Source organism: Malaclemys terrapin, chromosome 2 (assembly GCF_027887155.1).
Source record: "Malaclemys terrapin pileata isolate rMalTer1 chromosome 2, rMalTer1.hap1, whole genome shotgun sequence".
NCBI lineage: Eukaryota > Metazoa > Chordata > Testudines > Emydidae > Malaclemys > Malaclemys terrapin.
Window position 1 is genome coordinate 278,808,372 of NC_071506.1, and position 15,831 is coordinate 278,824,202.

At 46.1% G+C, this 15,831-nt stretch overlaps 2 protein-coding genes across 5 annotated transcripts in view; one reads left to right on the forward strand and one right to left on the reverse strand.

Annotated features, from left to right (window-relative positions):
* The window catches only part of CCDC13 (coiled-coil domain containing 13), a 33,920-nt gene extending 20,977 nt beyond the window's left edge, over positions 1–12,943 (reverse strand). For 3 of the 4 annotated variants that reach the window (XM_054016665.1, XM_054016664.1, XM_054016663.1), the window contains exons 1-4: positions 12,831–12,938; positions 7,919–8,145; positions 5,123–5,271; positions 1,108–1,250 (exon numbers count right to left, since the gene is read on the reverse strand). In XM_054016665.1, coding sequence (XP_053872640.1) covers positions 1,108–1,250; positions 5,123–5,271; positions 7,919–8,139 — 513 coding nt within the window. In that variant the 5' untranslated portion in view covers positions 8,140–8,145; positions 12,831–12,938. Of the gene's footprint in view, positions 1–1,107; positions 1,251–5,122; positions 5,272–7,918; positions 8,146–12,830 lie in introns of all 4 variants that reach the window. The other variant, XM_054016666.1, reaches the window with a different exon arrangement.
* Positions 1–15,831, forward strand: part of ZBTB47 (zinc finger and BTB domain containing 47) — a 393,046-nt gene that overhangs the window by 214,792 nt on the left and 162,423 nt on the right. The gene's annotated exons all lie outside the window — the stretch shown is intronic.

Below are 15,831 nucleotides of genomic sequence, written 5' to 3' on the forward strand. Positions count from 1 at the left end.
TGTGGCTTTTAATTACTCTAGCAAAAATGCCTTCATCTTCCACTAAATTTTCAAGGTAGCCACATAAATACACATTTCAAAAACACATAATTCAACCTTCCCTGAGAGAAGCTGTATTATTTTACTAAGAGAAAGAACTGCAACCAGCCGCTGACTTGCAATTGTGGGATCAGTCGTCAAATGTGGGCATCGAGGGATGCTCGCATTCAGGAGTTAGGTACATAAAGCAGGTATCTACGTACCTAAATGTAGCTCAAGTCCAATGGAGATGGAGGCATGGGATCAGAACATCCTATTATGATGCCCACATCTAAAATCAGTTTGCTCAATAAAATGCAGACTTTTGAATTCCAATTCATCCATCTTATATGAAAATCATGCAAAATTCAATAAAATAAATTATTTTACCTAATCCTAAGATTCCATAGGTATTTTAAAGGGAAAAACCCCTGCTGTGTAATGCCCCATGACTGAGCTTTAGGAATAATGTTATAAAGCTTTTGTTTAGCTGGGACGGATCTACAGGTCTGTGGTCTCATTCTCCGAGGTGCGGAGAAATAATTCCTAACAAAAAACAACCACCCCAGAAGGCATATAGAAGATTGCTGTGATTACCCTTTAGACAAGCACCTGCATTTTGAGATACAAATTACTATTTCTAATTGGCATTTCATGAATCTCTGGCTCATTATACCTCATTATACCTGGAATAAATTGCCTAGGGAGGTTGTGGAATTTCCATCTCTGGAGATATTTAAGAGTAGGTTAGATAAATGTCTATCAGGGATGGTCTAGACAGTATTTGGTCCTGCCATGCGGGCAGGGGACTGGACTCGATGACCTCTCGAGGTCCCTTCCAGTCCTAGAATCTATGAATCTATGAAAATATGAATTCCCATCCTTCCGGAAAGGATGGAAACTGCTAAGAGAAGGACCCCATCTGTCCTCCCAAGGGCAGGGATGAAAAGAACCCATGGCAAGAGCTGATGCTGTAATAAGCCGACCAGTAGCCACAAGAATCAAAACCAGTTTCTCAAGCAGACGTTGCCCTCAGAAAACTACTGGCCTGATTTCGAAGATCTGCCATGACAACAGAAGAGACCTTACTTCTTTTTCAAGCTCTTTGACTTTGTTATTCAGTTGTTTCACTTTGGCTTTTTCACTCTCTGTCTCAGCAGTTAGCTCACGATTCTTTTTGGACAGTTCAACTATTTTAGTAGCTGCAACATCCCTTGCCAAACCAGACATCCCTGAAGAAAAAAAAAAAAGAGAAATACATAAAATGAAGGAAAAATCTTAGCTGTAGGATCCAGATTAACTGATGTTTTTGTTCTCTGCCAAGAACATACTTTATTTTTATAACCAAACCTCCTTCACTTAGATCTGAACTAACCACAACTGCATGGTTAAAGAGAGAGTGCATAGCAAGAGGGAGAGAGGCATTTATGATCCAACTTACGCCACTCAGTCCTCAGTTAGTGCTCAGCCAATATCTTATCATGGTGCTGGAGGCACTGTTTTCCTGGAGGTAAAGTCTTTGACATGAGACATAAAGCAGAGGCCCTTTCCACTTGGAGTCATGAACGCCTAGTCCATGCTAAGCTATAACCCACATTTCGACAAATGCCAACAAGAGTGTAGCTGCACTAGGAGTAGCAGTGGCATAAGCATTAGTATAGACAAGGCTTGGCTGGTTTGCTCACGGTATTGTGAGAGCCTGTTCTGAGTAGGTTTTTGTGACATGGTGGTGAAAATGCCAATGCTGTTTGTGCTGGCAGCTTAGCACTGGAGCCGCTGCTGAACCAAAGGTACCAGTTTTGCTAGATCCCTTCGCTGTTCTAAAGGATTAGAGTCCTGACTACATACCAAATGGGTAATTGCACTGTTCCTATTTAAACACCCCTTGCACTTTCACATGGATTCTTAATAGCTGCACAATGTTACCATACACTGTCAAACAGATGCTACATTCTCCCCGAGTTGTAGCTAAAGTAATCTCTGTATATCATTCAGACTGTCATGTCATTTAAGTGATGGAAAGGTACTATGTACAAGTACAATAATAATTTTTAAAATGTACAAGAATATGTCTATCTCTACAATAATACACAGGAAGTAAAGACCCGGAGTAGTAACTCTTCAGTGGGTATATGAGGATTTCGCTGGGCTACTGCCATTAGCTGCCAAACCCCCATAGCTCTACTGATCTGTCCCCTCAGTGTTTCAAGCTTTGCGAAGACCTGTTTGCCAATGTTTGTAAGGATCCTCGGTCTCTCATACCACATGAACTCTGACACAGTGTATGGAACCCAATTACTTCTAAATCTCTTGTGAAAACGTTATGCCTCATACAACTCGATTTACTTCAAATGGGTTACACAGAGTGTGGGCCAGGGGAGAATGTGACCCAATGTTACTATTTAAAATCCTTGCAAAGAAACTAATTCATCTATTATTAAAAAATATATCTGCATCATTCTTGCTCTTTTGATCTGATGTAACACTTCCTCCCATTTCCAGGAACTATTACTCCTCCTCCCCCTCTTCATAATAATTAACAATTAGTGATAATTATTATAATAAAAACTAATAAACAAATGCATTTGCATGCAAGAGGCTTAAAGTGCTTTATACCTCTGAGAGATGGGTGAGGATCATTATCTCCATATTACAGATATGGAAAATTGAGATACAGAGGCCGGATTTTTAAATGCATTTAGGTACCTAATCCCATTTAAATCAATGGGTGTTAGGCACTTAAATACCTTAAAAATCTGGCCCAGAGTGACTTGCCCAAGACTACCCTGTGTGTCAACTGCAGGGGCAGAAACAGAATTCAGAGTCCTGGCTCCTAGTTTCTAGCTCTAACCAGTGGACATACTATCTTTTGGTTATTAAATATAAGATGCAAGGAATAATAAAGCATGAACGTATAAACTATACGTCATTCAGCTGTGCTTATTGCAATTATTCTCCTTTCCTATTTCAGTCATCGCAGCTACTCTGGGCAACAATGACACCTGGTGGAAGAAGCTAGGACTGCATGTCTAAATTGTTAAACACCCAGTACCATTTAAAAGTTTTACGCAGTTTTAATCATAGCTCTCCACCTAGCCAGAGCCCCAAGTGGGTGTGATACAAGGGTTTAAACAGGGCAGAGATGCAAAATGAGGAATGCAACACAAAATAATACAGGAGGAATTTAAGTCTGTGGCATTTGTTTCTTCAGCATGAATAAAGTTTCTAAAATTTGACTTCCAGGATTTATCATTTTTGATGTCAGTAATAAAAAGCTAACAGATCTGTGTGGAACTGAGGTCCGTTTATGTCTCAGATGAGTTATGTGCCTCCTGTAAGATACAATAAATAAAGAATAATATTTTGCCTTTTTATACCACCTCTCATCTAAGAATCTCAAAGCTGTTTTACAAACAGACATGAATCCTTAGAGTATCCTTCCCTCTGACATAGGAAATATCATTACTCCCATTTTACAGATGAGGACACAGGTTGAATGACTTGTTTAAGACCACATAGTGCGCCAGTGGCAAATCCAGGACTAAAACGTAGAGGTCCAGATGCCCATTCCTCTGGACAATACCCACAACTTCCATCTCAGCAGAGAGATCGGATTTTACTACATCCTTAGCTGGAGTTTATTAAGGGAAAAATTACAACCAGAGCACGTCATTACAATATGACAGAAAGAGGAGCATTTAGCAAGCCCAAACTTTTCTTTAGAAAAAGAGATAAAAGCATTAATAGAAATGGTGAGATTTTAACAGGAGAAGAACTACACACTTTGAGTGACAATGCTAAAAGCACCTGAGTGGTTTCACTAATGGTGATATAGTTGCTTTACATCTTTAGAGAAGGTTTTAACGCCGCCTCTACAAGCACATGAGAATGAAATTCAAGAGTATCATAATAATGATTCAATGACAGTGACACCAAAGACAAAGTTTAGGAGCACAACCTCTAATCCCCACCAGCAATTCTACTATGTCCCACTGTAGCTGGAACAGGCCCACATAAGTTGCCTGTGACAAGAGGCCTGCTCTAGCCAACATGAAGGCCTGTGGTAGCTGATGGAAGATGTTTTTGGTAGCCAAAAGGAGAGGCCCACAGTAGTCAGTGAAAACAAGTTCAAGATACTCTTGAATTTCATTCTCATGTGCTTGTAGAGGCGGCGTTAGAACCTTCTCTGTGCAGCACACTGAAAAGGCCTCTGGAGGCTACAGTGAAAGGCCACTGGCAGTTAGTGGAAGAGGCCCAGTATGGCCCTAAAAGGATTCAGCCAGGGGAAAAGAACAATACACATGCAGCACAAAGAGCATTTTTTCCTCACATGAATAAAAGCATAGAGTGCTGCAGAGATGCTTCTCATCAGCCATGACTACACAGATGCCACTTTTTGATCCGCTTTCTCCTCATTTTAAAGATGTTCTGGCCTGAAGTTACTGGGCTCGCTCTCCCTGGGTGCCATTTCAGTTGCAGGAATCAGCCAGAGAGTGGAAGAAAAGTGACATGCAGCCTAAATTTGATACCCCCATTCCCCAATAATTTCTGATAGGAAGAAGAAAAGCCTCTCACATGATTGTAGAGAAACCCTAAAATATAACAGCAATCAGGAGAAAGAGCGTCCCTTGTAACAAACCTCTGTGATATAGCTGGGAGTTAGGGACAGCTCCAAACCCTCTCGGGCAATTAGTCTCTTTTAAAAAGGCCTAAGTAATTCATCAGACCCAAAGACCTCAGTTTCCCTCGCTCTCTCATACAGCACCAGTGCAGGGGAATTACTACAGCCCTAACACAGCAAGGCATGATTTTCAAAAGGCTGAGAACCTGCAACTCCAAATGAAGTCACGTGAAGCTGTGAATGCTGAAAATCCATAATAACTCCTGCAGGCTGGGTAGTGCGAAGTGGAAGTGCTGAGGGTGCAGAGTATTGGGAGCAGTAGCGTGTAGGAAGTGACGAGATGACATATGAAAACATTGTTATGAACTAAACTATTACCACAGTCCTGTTACCAGCCATTGTTATGAACATCAAGCAAACACAAATTCCTACAAGATGGCCTGTCATGCTGCAGTAGGGAGTCTATACATTTGTTCCGTTTACCTTTCAGGGCTAATCTCTCCTCCTCTATTTTCTTTTGAAGCTGCCGGATTTCAAAATCTCTCTCCCTCACCAGTTTGTACAGTCTGCCATTTTCATCTACGACCTCTCGAAGCTGATCCTGAAGCTGCTCGTTTTCATCCTCAAGCAACCTAGAAAACAAATCAGCAATCATGGCATATACCACTGTGAGGGGCTTCAAATAAATGCTCAGAATAATAAAATTAATAAGTTTAATTATACATAAAAGCATGTCTAATGAGCTATGTTCACTAGGGAAAAGTACATTAAGTTTTGAAAGTCAATAAATTCAGTTAATTTCTGTGCTTCTTGTCTTTGGCTGGGACAAGCAGTGGAAATATCACAAGAAAGGTAGCTCTGGTAGGACTCCTGACTGGGTTACTGAGTTAACTGTCCTCAGCTTTGGATATCTGATTCTTCTGAGAAAGCCACACAAGTTCCCACCCCAGTGTCTCTTTCTCCATACCTGCAACAATGATCATCAAAATCCATGGATCTTACACATGCCTTTCACAACACGTGGCATACCTCATCCAGTGCATTAAATGCCTGGATAACAATGGGTAGGTCTATACTTACCTCCGGGTCCGGCGGTAAGCAATTGATCTTCTGGGATCGATTTATCGCGTCTTGTCTAGACGCGATAAAGTGATCCTGGATCGATCCCGGAAGTGCTCGCCGTCGACGCCGGTACTCCTGCTCCGCGAGAGGAGTATGCGGAGTCGACGGGGGAGCCTGCCTGCCGCATCTGGACCCACGGTAAGTTCGAACTAAGGTACTTCGACTTCAGCTACGTTATTCACGTAGCTGAAGTTGCATATCTTAGTTCGAATTGGGGGGTTAGTGTGGACCAGCCCAATGATGTGGATGAAACCAAACAGTCACTACACTCTCAAATGAACTCACCCGGGAAACTGATAAAAGACAAAACATTCTATTATTCGTGGGTGAACACTTTTCACAAAGTGATTGCTCTATATCTGACCTATCAGTCCTCATCCTCAAAGGAAACCTGCACAACCCTTTCAAAAGACAAGCCTGGAAGCTTAAATTCATATAAGAACATAAGAATAGCCACACTGGTCAGACCTAAGGTTCATCTAGCCCAGTATCCTGTCTTCCAACAGTGGCCAATGGCAGATGCCCCAGAGGGAATGAACAGAACAGGCAACCATCAAGTGATCCATCCCCCGACGCCCATTCCCAGCTTCTGGCATTCACTGCTCTGGTAGACTCTAAAAATCATGGACTGAACAGAAACACTGGATTTTATGGCTTTTTACAATATTCTGTAACCACCAACTAACTCTTTTTGTCCTATAACTGCAGAGGACAAGGGACTTAAACTGGTCCCTTACAATATAAACTAACTACTTATGATAAACAATCTGTTCCACTTGTTGCATTTGCTGTGACGCTGGGAGTTCCTTTCCCATACTTGAAGAAGAGCTCTGTGTGGCTTGAAAACTTGTCTCTCTCACACACACAGAAGTTGGTACAATAAAAGATATTACCCCACCCATCTTATCTCTCTAATATCCTGGGACTGACATGGCTCCAACTACACTGCATACAACAATGGAACTTATCTACCTTAGGTACTTAGATGGCTCCCATCCCCACAGTATCTGAGCACCTCTCAATCTTTAACATGGTTATCCTCACAGCACCCTTAGGAGGAAGGGCAGTGCTATTATCCCTGTTTAACCAAGAGTCACAGAGAATCTAAGTAACTTGCCCAAAATCACACAAGATGTTGGTAGAAGAGTAGGAATTGAACATGGGTCTCCCAGAGCCCAGACTAGTGCACTAGCCACTGGACCATCCTTCGCTGCCTTTCTTAAAGGGTCCCCATAAATGTCAGTTCCTGAATGGAAACCAAATCATGCCTGTGCAAAAAAAGAGACGTTTTCTCTGCCCAAATCAATTTCTGTTTTTAGGTACATATTCCCCGCATAAATATCATTAGCAGAGCCAATTCAAGGAAAGCTTCAAAACACTCGTAATTAAGTGGTATGTCCCTGGTGTAAACCCCCAGATTAAAGGGAATTCAAAGCCTTCTGCAATATTCAAAAAGAAGAAAAGCAAACAATGCAGCAATCCACGCAGAGAGGTGAAAAAATAAGTCATTCCCAGGTTCCTATCCAATTCCATAGAGACTCATACAGTAAAACAGTACCTTTTTTGCTGGATATAAACTTGTGCACAAATACATTTTTAACCAGTTATGACGTTAATCAGGAATAAAGTTTCAAACCCTAACCCTCCATTTCCAACTTTCCACATAGGTTTTCTTCTGAGCTGTTTTCCAAAATTTGACCAACATCAGTTTTGACAAATGAGGATGAAACTCCTAAATGTCTATAAACAGACTTTCCTCTGAGAAACATCTCCATCATACCATATAGCTTTATTATTTAAATTTGAGAATAAACGAAAGCAAAAAGGAGGGAGTAGGTCACAGCGGAGTAGAGATGAGCTGTGGAGAGCTAATCAAAAGCGTCAGTGAGGCCCTGGGCCTTGGCATGAGCTGGCACCCGGTCTGCACGCATCACAGATAGCACTTCCCTCCCTCACAGGGATGTTATGAGGATAAATCCATTGAAGATTATGAGGTATTCAGATACTACAGTGATGGGGGCCTGATAAGCACTACAGATAGACTGCAAATCCGTGACATCAGCAGTGATTTTACATATTAATGTCAGTGGGAGTTTGTAGGACGAAGTGCTAAATATAGTTCTGTATCCTTCCTAACAATGTGAACTGTACCTTTACCTTTTGCTGATCTCTTCATTTGATAGCTGTCCATCTACCTTAAATAGGTTTAAATCATCGTGGACGCCAAAAGTCTCCTTTGGGTTGTTGTTGCTGCCTTTCTGACCGTGCTGCTTTTCTTTCTTTTTCTCCATCACATTTTGCAGCCTCTTCTGTTGTTGCTCCTGTAAAGCCTTAAACTGGATTTTTAAATTTTCATTCAGTCCTTTGTCGGACTCCATGGTTTGCTAAAAACAAAACAGGGAAAAAAATCAGAGCAGAAGATTATAGAATGAGAACTTTTTCAAAACTAGCCTCCCATCTAACTGGCCTCTTTGTGTCCTTTCCCTCTCTCTCCTCTGCTGTCTTAGATGCCACAAACCAATCTTCCACTCTGGTAGTGGTTTACAAACCAGACCACAGGTAGCCTTCCCCCACACTTGAAGTTTAAAAAACAATGAATTAAATAATCATTTAAAAAGACAATCCAAACAAAAACTGTAGTACTAACAAGATATATACTATACTTTACTGATTAATAGGAACATAGGAATTGCTAGACTGGATCAGACCTGTGGGCTTTCTAGTCCAATCTCCTGTCTCTCACAGTGGCCAGTACCAGATGCTTCAAGAGGAAGGTACAAGAAACCCCAGATTAGGCAGATGTGGAATAATCTTGTCTCACGTTAGGTTTCCTCCTAATCCCCCAAAATTAGAGATTTGCTTAAAACCTGCAGTGTTTGGTTAAAAGAACAGGAGTACTTGTGGCACCTAACAAGTACTCCTGTTCTTTTTGCGGATACAGACTAACACGGCTGTTACTCTGAAACCAGTGTTTGATTAGTATCTCTTCCAAAATCTTTTAGCACTATTATAACTCTGGATATTCCTGTTATTCATATAAATGTCCAATCCTTTTTTGAATCTTGCTAAATTTTGTCCTCACTGCCTTCTGCTACATTCCACCGCCCTCCCTCTGTTTGACATGGATCTAGAATGTAAATTCCCTGGGCAAGGAGAGTGTCTTATTAGCTGACTAAAGTACTTACAACACTTTTGGTATGACATACATAAAAGGTAATAACTTTTAAAGTCATGGCCTCCAAAAAGTAATTTATACAAATATATTTATCTTAGAGAATATTTCATTTTTCTTGAATGCAGCTTTTAGTACTGGTTTAATGAAGAATTAACCAGAAGTAATGATTGATTAAGGGATTTGATCATTAGAAAACCTTCTACTCCACGATCAGTGGTTTGTGTGAATTAAATGAGTTTGGTGGCCTCAGTCCAGTTCCACCACTCACCCCCTTTGTTGGCAGTATGAGCAGGGTTAAGAACTGAACCAGGCCGTGGAGACTGAACTGCCTTCTCTTACCCCATTACAGTAGAGCTCATTGGACCCAATCGAGATTGTGGCTCCACTGTGCTAGGTGCTGTACAAATTGTTCGGTCTATAATAATCTCACTCAAGTTCCTAACAAATATCATTCATTGCAACCTCTGACAATTTGGGGGATCTGTTTATGTACAACTTATGAATTCTGGTTGATGTTGTGAAGTTATTGTTATATCGTGGAATACACCTCTGTGTAGGGTGACCAGATGTTCCAATTTTATAGGGACAGTCCCGATTTTGGGGGTCTTTTTCTTATATAGGCTCCTATCACCCTCCACCCCCGTCCCGATTTTTCACATTTGCTGTCTGGTCACCCTACCTCTGTGTGAATGTGGAACCCACCATTTGTTGATAGGGGCTGTAGCTCATACCCAACAGACCAGGGACAATGCAGAGTCATTATCCTTAATCACTGTGCTCTGACTGCACAATGGGTATGCTAAGGAGGCTGCCTGAGCAGAGAAGCAGGAGCGGAAAATCCTCAGCAGAAGAACAAAGAAACAAGGTAGAGGTAGGACTAGGGTGACCAGACAGCAAGTGTGAAAAATCGGGTCTGGGGTGAGGGGTAAGAGAAGCCTATATAAGAAAAAGACCCAAAAATCGGGACTGTCCCTATAAAATCAGGACATCTGGTCACACTAGGTAGGACATATAAACTTGAGACACACACATAGGAGAGAGGAAAAGACAGGAGGAATGCTTTCATAGTGCAGGTCCAGTTTAACTGCAAGACCAGCAAAGGATCAGAAAAATGTTAGCTGACTTATTCAGGCTCTGAGATTCTGGAGAGAAACCATGAGCTTGAGGGAAGGATTTCAGACTTCCCAGAGTGCTCTGCCCAAGTCCAAAGAGCTCTCCACAGGGGTACAAAACTGAGGCAGGGAAACGTACACCTGTGTTCATTATTTTGAATAGATCTTTACGTTGCTTGTGCTAAGTAAAGAATAGTGTTTAAGAATCCTGTGCAGAGTCTGTGTCTTTTGGTGTTCACTGTCATGGGCTGCTGAAGAGGTAAATCGTAAACCAGAAGGTTCACACCTTCAGTGTAGGGTTACCATACGTCCTCTTTTTCCCGAACATGTCCGGCTTTTCGGCACTCAAACCCCCGTCCGGGGGGAATTGCCAAAAAGCCAAACATGTCCGGGAAAATGCCGGCCAGGCACTTCCCCTCCCGCGGCGGTTCTGCTCCTCCCCTGACTCTTCTGCTCTGTTTAAGAGCCGAGCTGCCCGAGCGCTATGGGCTTCAGGCAGCCCCCTTGCCTCCGGGCCCCAGCCGCCGGCCGGGCACTTCCCCTCCTGGGCTCCGGCGGCGCAGGGTCCGGAGGCATGGGGGCTGCCCGAAGCCGGTATCGCTGAGGCAGCTCGGCTCTTAAACAGAGACGAAGAGTCAGGGGAGGAGCAAAGCCTCCGGCCGCAGCGGCTCTGCTCCTCCCCGACTCTTCGGCTCTGTTTAAGAGCCGAGCGCTATGGGCTTTGGGCAGCCCCCATACCTCCGGACCCTGCACCGCCGGAGCCCGGGAGGGGAAGTGCCCAGCCGGGGGCGCAGGGTCCGGAGGCAAGGGGGCTGCCCGAAGCCCAAGCGCTACCGGCTTCACGGTTTGCCGGGCAGCCTCCAGACCCTGTGCCCCCGTCTGGGCGCTTCCCCTCCCAGGCTCCAGCTGCACTGGGGAAGCGCCGGCCGGGGGCGCAGGGTCTGGGGGCTGCCCGGCAAACCGTGAAGCCGGTAGCGCTCGGGCAGCCCTTTCCGCGTGGCTGGGAGTGGGAGGGGGAAGGGGCGGAGTTGGGGTGGGGCTGGGAGTGGGGAAATGGGCGGGGCCAGGGGCCGTGGAGGGTCCTCTTTTTTATTTGTTAGATATGGTAACCCTACTTCAGTGGAATTCTGGAGAACGCAGAAGTGCTGCTGGGAAGGCTTGGGGGAGACAACATTAGTTTCAGGACTCCGGCAATTAAGATGCAGGGTCCCCACTGCCAAGAGGGGTGTCAGATGTGCGGTCTACAGCAGGAGTGCATGTCTAGAGACCCAAAGTCAGAAACAGTACCTAAACTCTGTCCAGCTCCAGCAAGCTAAAGGCACGGGATTTCGTGTTTGGATCCCTTCACAACAGACAGTGTCCAGCAGAGGGAGCATGACCAGAACTGTGATACAACCCCCCCACAGACAACTATTGTGCATCCTTCTTGACAAAAAGGTTGATGATTTCACAAGCATGAAGAACAAAGTACACCTTCCCTCCAGACAGTCCGATCAAAATAGGAATGAGGCACTAAATAGGGCAGTGTGGGGAAGGCTGTGCTGTTGTTGTCTGTGGGTAGCAGATTTAAATCTCCAGGATGGTCTACCCTGTGCTAGACATATTCCAAGAGCGTTTTTTAAAAGAAAAAATAACTCAGACACGTTCTTTAAAAAAAAAAAAAAAAAAAAACCCTAGGTAAGAAAACACATCTAGAGTGATGAACAATTATTTCACATATTATACATACATATATTATACATGCAAAAATATAAACATACAGCTGAATGAATGGCAACCATCCCTCTCGAAAGATGATGGTGTAAGTGCCAATGTAGTTCAGATACTGTGTGTCATGGTGCAGCATCGCAAGTGGCTAAAGAGTCCAGTACATATATAATATAAATTTCCACAGACATATGCAGGGGCTCAGGGGACAAACACACAGACCTATAGCAATTATTGGTGCCCATAGCGCATTACACAGGGATCCTACATTACAGTTCAGCATCGGTGTCCTAGCTTAGCACCCCCAGCCCTCAGCCCAGGTGTACAGGCTGAAGCCAGCTCCTGCCACTGCAAAGGCACTGGCTGGGGACACCCCCAGCACACAAGACAGTGCCAACCCCTCCCCCCCAGGGGCACAGAGAGAAGTCCTCGCCCCCCCCCATCTCATGGGCATAGAGAGGAGTACCCCCCCTCGCACCCCAGAGGCCTGGCCTGGAGCCCCTCCCCCCCAAAGCCTGGCCTGGAGGCCCCCCGCCCCCAAAGCCTGGCCTGGAGCCCCCTCCCACCCCAGAGGCCTGGCCTGGAGCCCCCTCCCACCCCAAAAGCCTGGCCTGGAGCCCCTCCCCCCCCAAAGCCTGGCCTGGAGCCCCCTCCCACCCCAGAGGCCTGGCCTGGAGCCCCTCCCCCCCCAAAGCCTGGCCTGGAGCCCCCTCCCACCCCAGAGGCCTGGCCTGGAGCCCCTCCCCCCCCCAAAGCCTGGCCTGGAGCCCCTCCCCCCCCAAAGCCTGGCCTGGAGCCCCCTCCCACCCCAGAGGCCTGGCCTGGAGCCCCTCCCCCCCAAAGCCTGGCCTGGAGGCCCCCCGCCCCCAAAGCCTGGCCTGGAGCCCCTCCCCCCCCAAAGCCTGGCCTGGAGCCCCCTCCCACCCCAGAGGCAGGACTGGAGCCCCTAACCCCAGGGGCACAGACAGGACCCCCCTCCCCGCCCACGGGGCACGGCCTGGACCCAGCTCCCCCCGAAGCCCGGGGCCCCCGGCCCTAGCTCGGGGTCGCTGGTCCCGCGGCGCCCCGCACCCACCTCCTGCGGCCCCTCGCGGGCTGCGACTCCCCTGGCGCTCCCGCGATCCGCGCCCCCTCAGCCCCCGCCCCCCGGGGGGCCGGGCAGCGCCACCCGCCCAACCCGAGAGCCCGCTCGCCGAGCCGCCTGCCGGAGGAGGACGCGGAGCGGTTCCCCCAGCAACCATCCCCGCGGAGACGGGGCGGCCGGAAAGCAGAGGAGGGCGGCTTGGAGTTTTACGGCATCCGGGGCATTCCCTGAAGCGACGCCGTGTGTGTGAGAACAGGCGGGGCGGGGCGGGGGCGGGGCCCCTCCGCTGTGCACGTGGCTTGTGCGCAGTGGGCGTGGGGCCGCTGGAGGTGCGGAGTGCATTGGCCGCACACGGCGTATGTGTGCACAGCTCTGCCCGCCGGTTCCGGAGAATGGACATTTGCAGAGTCCCGCTTCACTTGGTCCGTCCCTGGGGCTTTCCTTTGCGGGGAGATGTCAATGAAGTTCCCCTAAGTCTCTCCCTGTCATCTGGTATAGGTATAGGGTGACTAGACAGCAAGTGTGAAAAATTGGGAGGGGGGGTAATAGGAGCCTATATAAGAAAAAGACCCACAAATCGGGACTGTTCTTATAAAATCGGGACATCTGGTCACCCTGTCTCAGGGGTTCTCAAATTGGGGGTTGGGACCCCTCGGGGGGGGTCGCCAGGTTATTACATGGGGGGTCACAAGCTGTCAGCCTCCACCCCAAACCTCACTTTTCCTCTAGCATTTATAATGGTATTAAATATATAAAAAAGTGTTTTTAATGTATAAGGGTGTGGGGGGGGGGATTCATAGAATCATAGAATATCAGAGTTGGAAGGGACCTCAAGAGGTCATCTAGTCCAACCCCCTGCTCAAAGCAGGACCAATTCCCAGCTAAATCATCCCAGCCAGGGCTTTGTCAAGCTGGGCCTTAAAAACCTCCAAGGAAGGAGACTCCACCACCTCCCTAGGTAACGCATTCCAGTGTTTCACCACCCTCCTAGTGAAATAGTTTTTCCTGATATCCAACCTGGACCTCCCCCACTGCAACTTGAGACCATTGCTCCTTGTTCTGTCATCTGCCACCACTGAGAACAGCCGAGCTCCATCCTCTTTGGAACCCCCCTTCAGGTAGTTGAAGGCTGCTATCAAATCCCCCCTCATTCTTCTCTTCTGGAGACTAAACAATCCCAGTTCTCTCAGCCTCTCCTCATAAGTCATGTGCTCCAGACCCCTAATCATTTTTGTTGCCCTCCGCTGGACTCTTTCCAATTTTTCCACATCCTTCTTGTAGTGTGGGGACCAAAACTGGACACAGTATTCCAGATGAGGCCTCACCAATGTCGAATAAAGGGGAACGATCACGTTCCTCGATCTGCTGGCAATGCCCCTACTTATACAGCCCAAAATGCCGTTAGCCTTCTTGGCAACAAGAGCACACTGTTGACTCATATCCAGCTTCTCGTCCACTGTGACCCCTAGGTCCTTTTCAGCAGAACTGCTACCTAGCCATTCGGTCCCTAGTCTGTAGCAGTGCATGGGATTCTTCCGTCCTAAGTGCAGGACTCTGCACTTGTCCTTGTTGAACCTCATCAGGTTTTTTTCTGCCCAATCCTCTAATTTGTCTAGGTCCCTCTGTATCCGATCTCAATCCGATTGATTAGGGGTTTGGACCTGGTCCCATGTGAGGAGAGATTAAAGAGGCTAGGACTTTTCAGCTTGGAAAAGAGGAGACTAAGGGGGGATATAATAGAGGTATATAAAATCATGAGTGATGTGGAGAAAGTGGATAAGGAAAAGTTATTTACTTATTCCCATAATACAAGAACTAGGGGTCACCAAATGAAATTAATAGGCAGCAGGTTTAAAACAAATACAAGGAAGTTCTTCTTCACGCAGCGCACAGTCAACTTGTGGAACTCCTTACCTGAGGAGGTTGTGAAGGCTAGGACTATAACCGCGTTTAAAAGAGAACTGGATAAATTCATGGTGGGTAAGTCCATTAATGGCTATTAGCCAGGATGGGTAAGGAATGGTGTCCCTAGCCTCTGTTTGTCAGATCCTGATGGTTGGGTCTAGAAAGAATAACTGGTTTTCAAATACGGGGACTGGAGAAAGTGCTATGTACCCTATAAGGACATGTTGGGTTGGAACAAAACAAAAATTTGGATTTGTGGCTGGACGCTCCAATCGCCTACAATTAGATTTTTGGTAGTTAGTAATGACATGATACTGTCCCTGTCCACTATAGGCCACTTTCTCTGTTGGTGCCTTCCACTTGGTCAGTCAAACTGAGCAAGCCGCTGATCTAGTCTGCTGTTGGTACCCATACTCCATTCCACACAAAACTGCATTTACCTCAAACACATCACACCTAATAGACTGACACCCTTTTTCAGAGCAAGAGACCATCCATAGGGTTTTCCAGGTTTGAGTTTCTGGATGGACAATCACCAGTGAGGGTATATCGAGATCCTCTCAGTGGAGGTCATCTTCAAGGTGACCTATTGAATGGACAGTAGTCCATTGGCTGTACACATTCTCATTTGGATCAAACACAGGCAAAGAGAATGTGAATGAGACATAAAAGGATTTTGTCAATATGCAACTCCTTGTTAAATAACAAGAATCTTGACTGGGGTATGGAGTCAGATCCCATATGCCAAATCATGCCAAAAAAATTTATTGGCAATGCTGCAAACAATTCTCTTTTTCTTCCACAGACCTCAAAACACTTAGGACAGTATTCTTAATGAGGTCTGGAACCTTGCCTAGTTCAAGAAATTGAAAAGCAGATGTTATGGTGCTTAATACGTAGTCTCCCTATTCAGAACAAATATTCAGATTCTCCCACGTGCCAGCAATCAGGTTTAATACCAACGGGATGTGCATGAATAGTACTATGTTAACCAGAACTCTGGGGAAAGGGATGGTAGTGAGTCCTCAAGCTGGTCCTGAATGCAGGATGGGACATCCCTCATCCTGGGATGGGTATTGTTGGGACT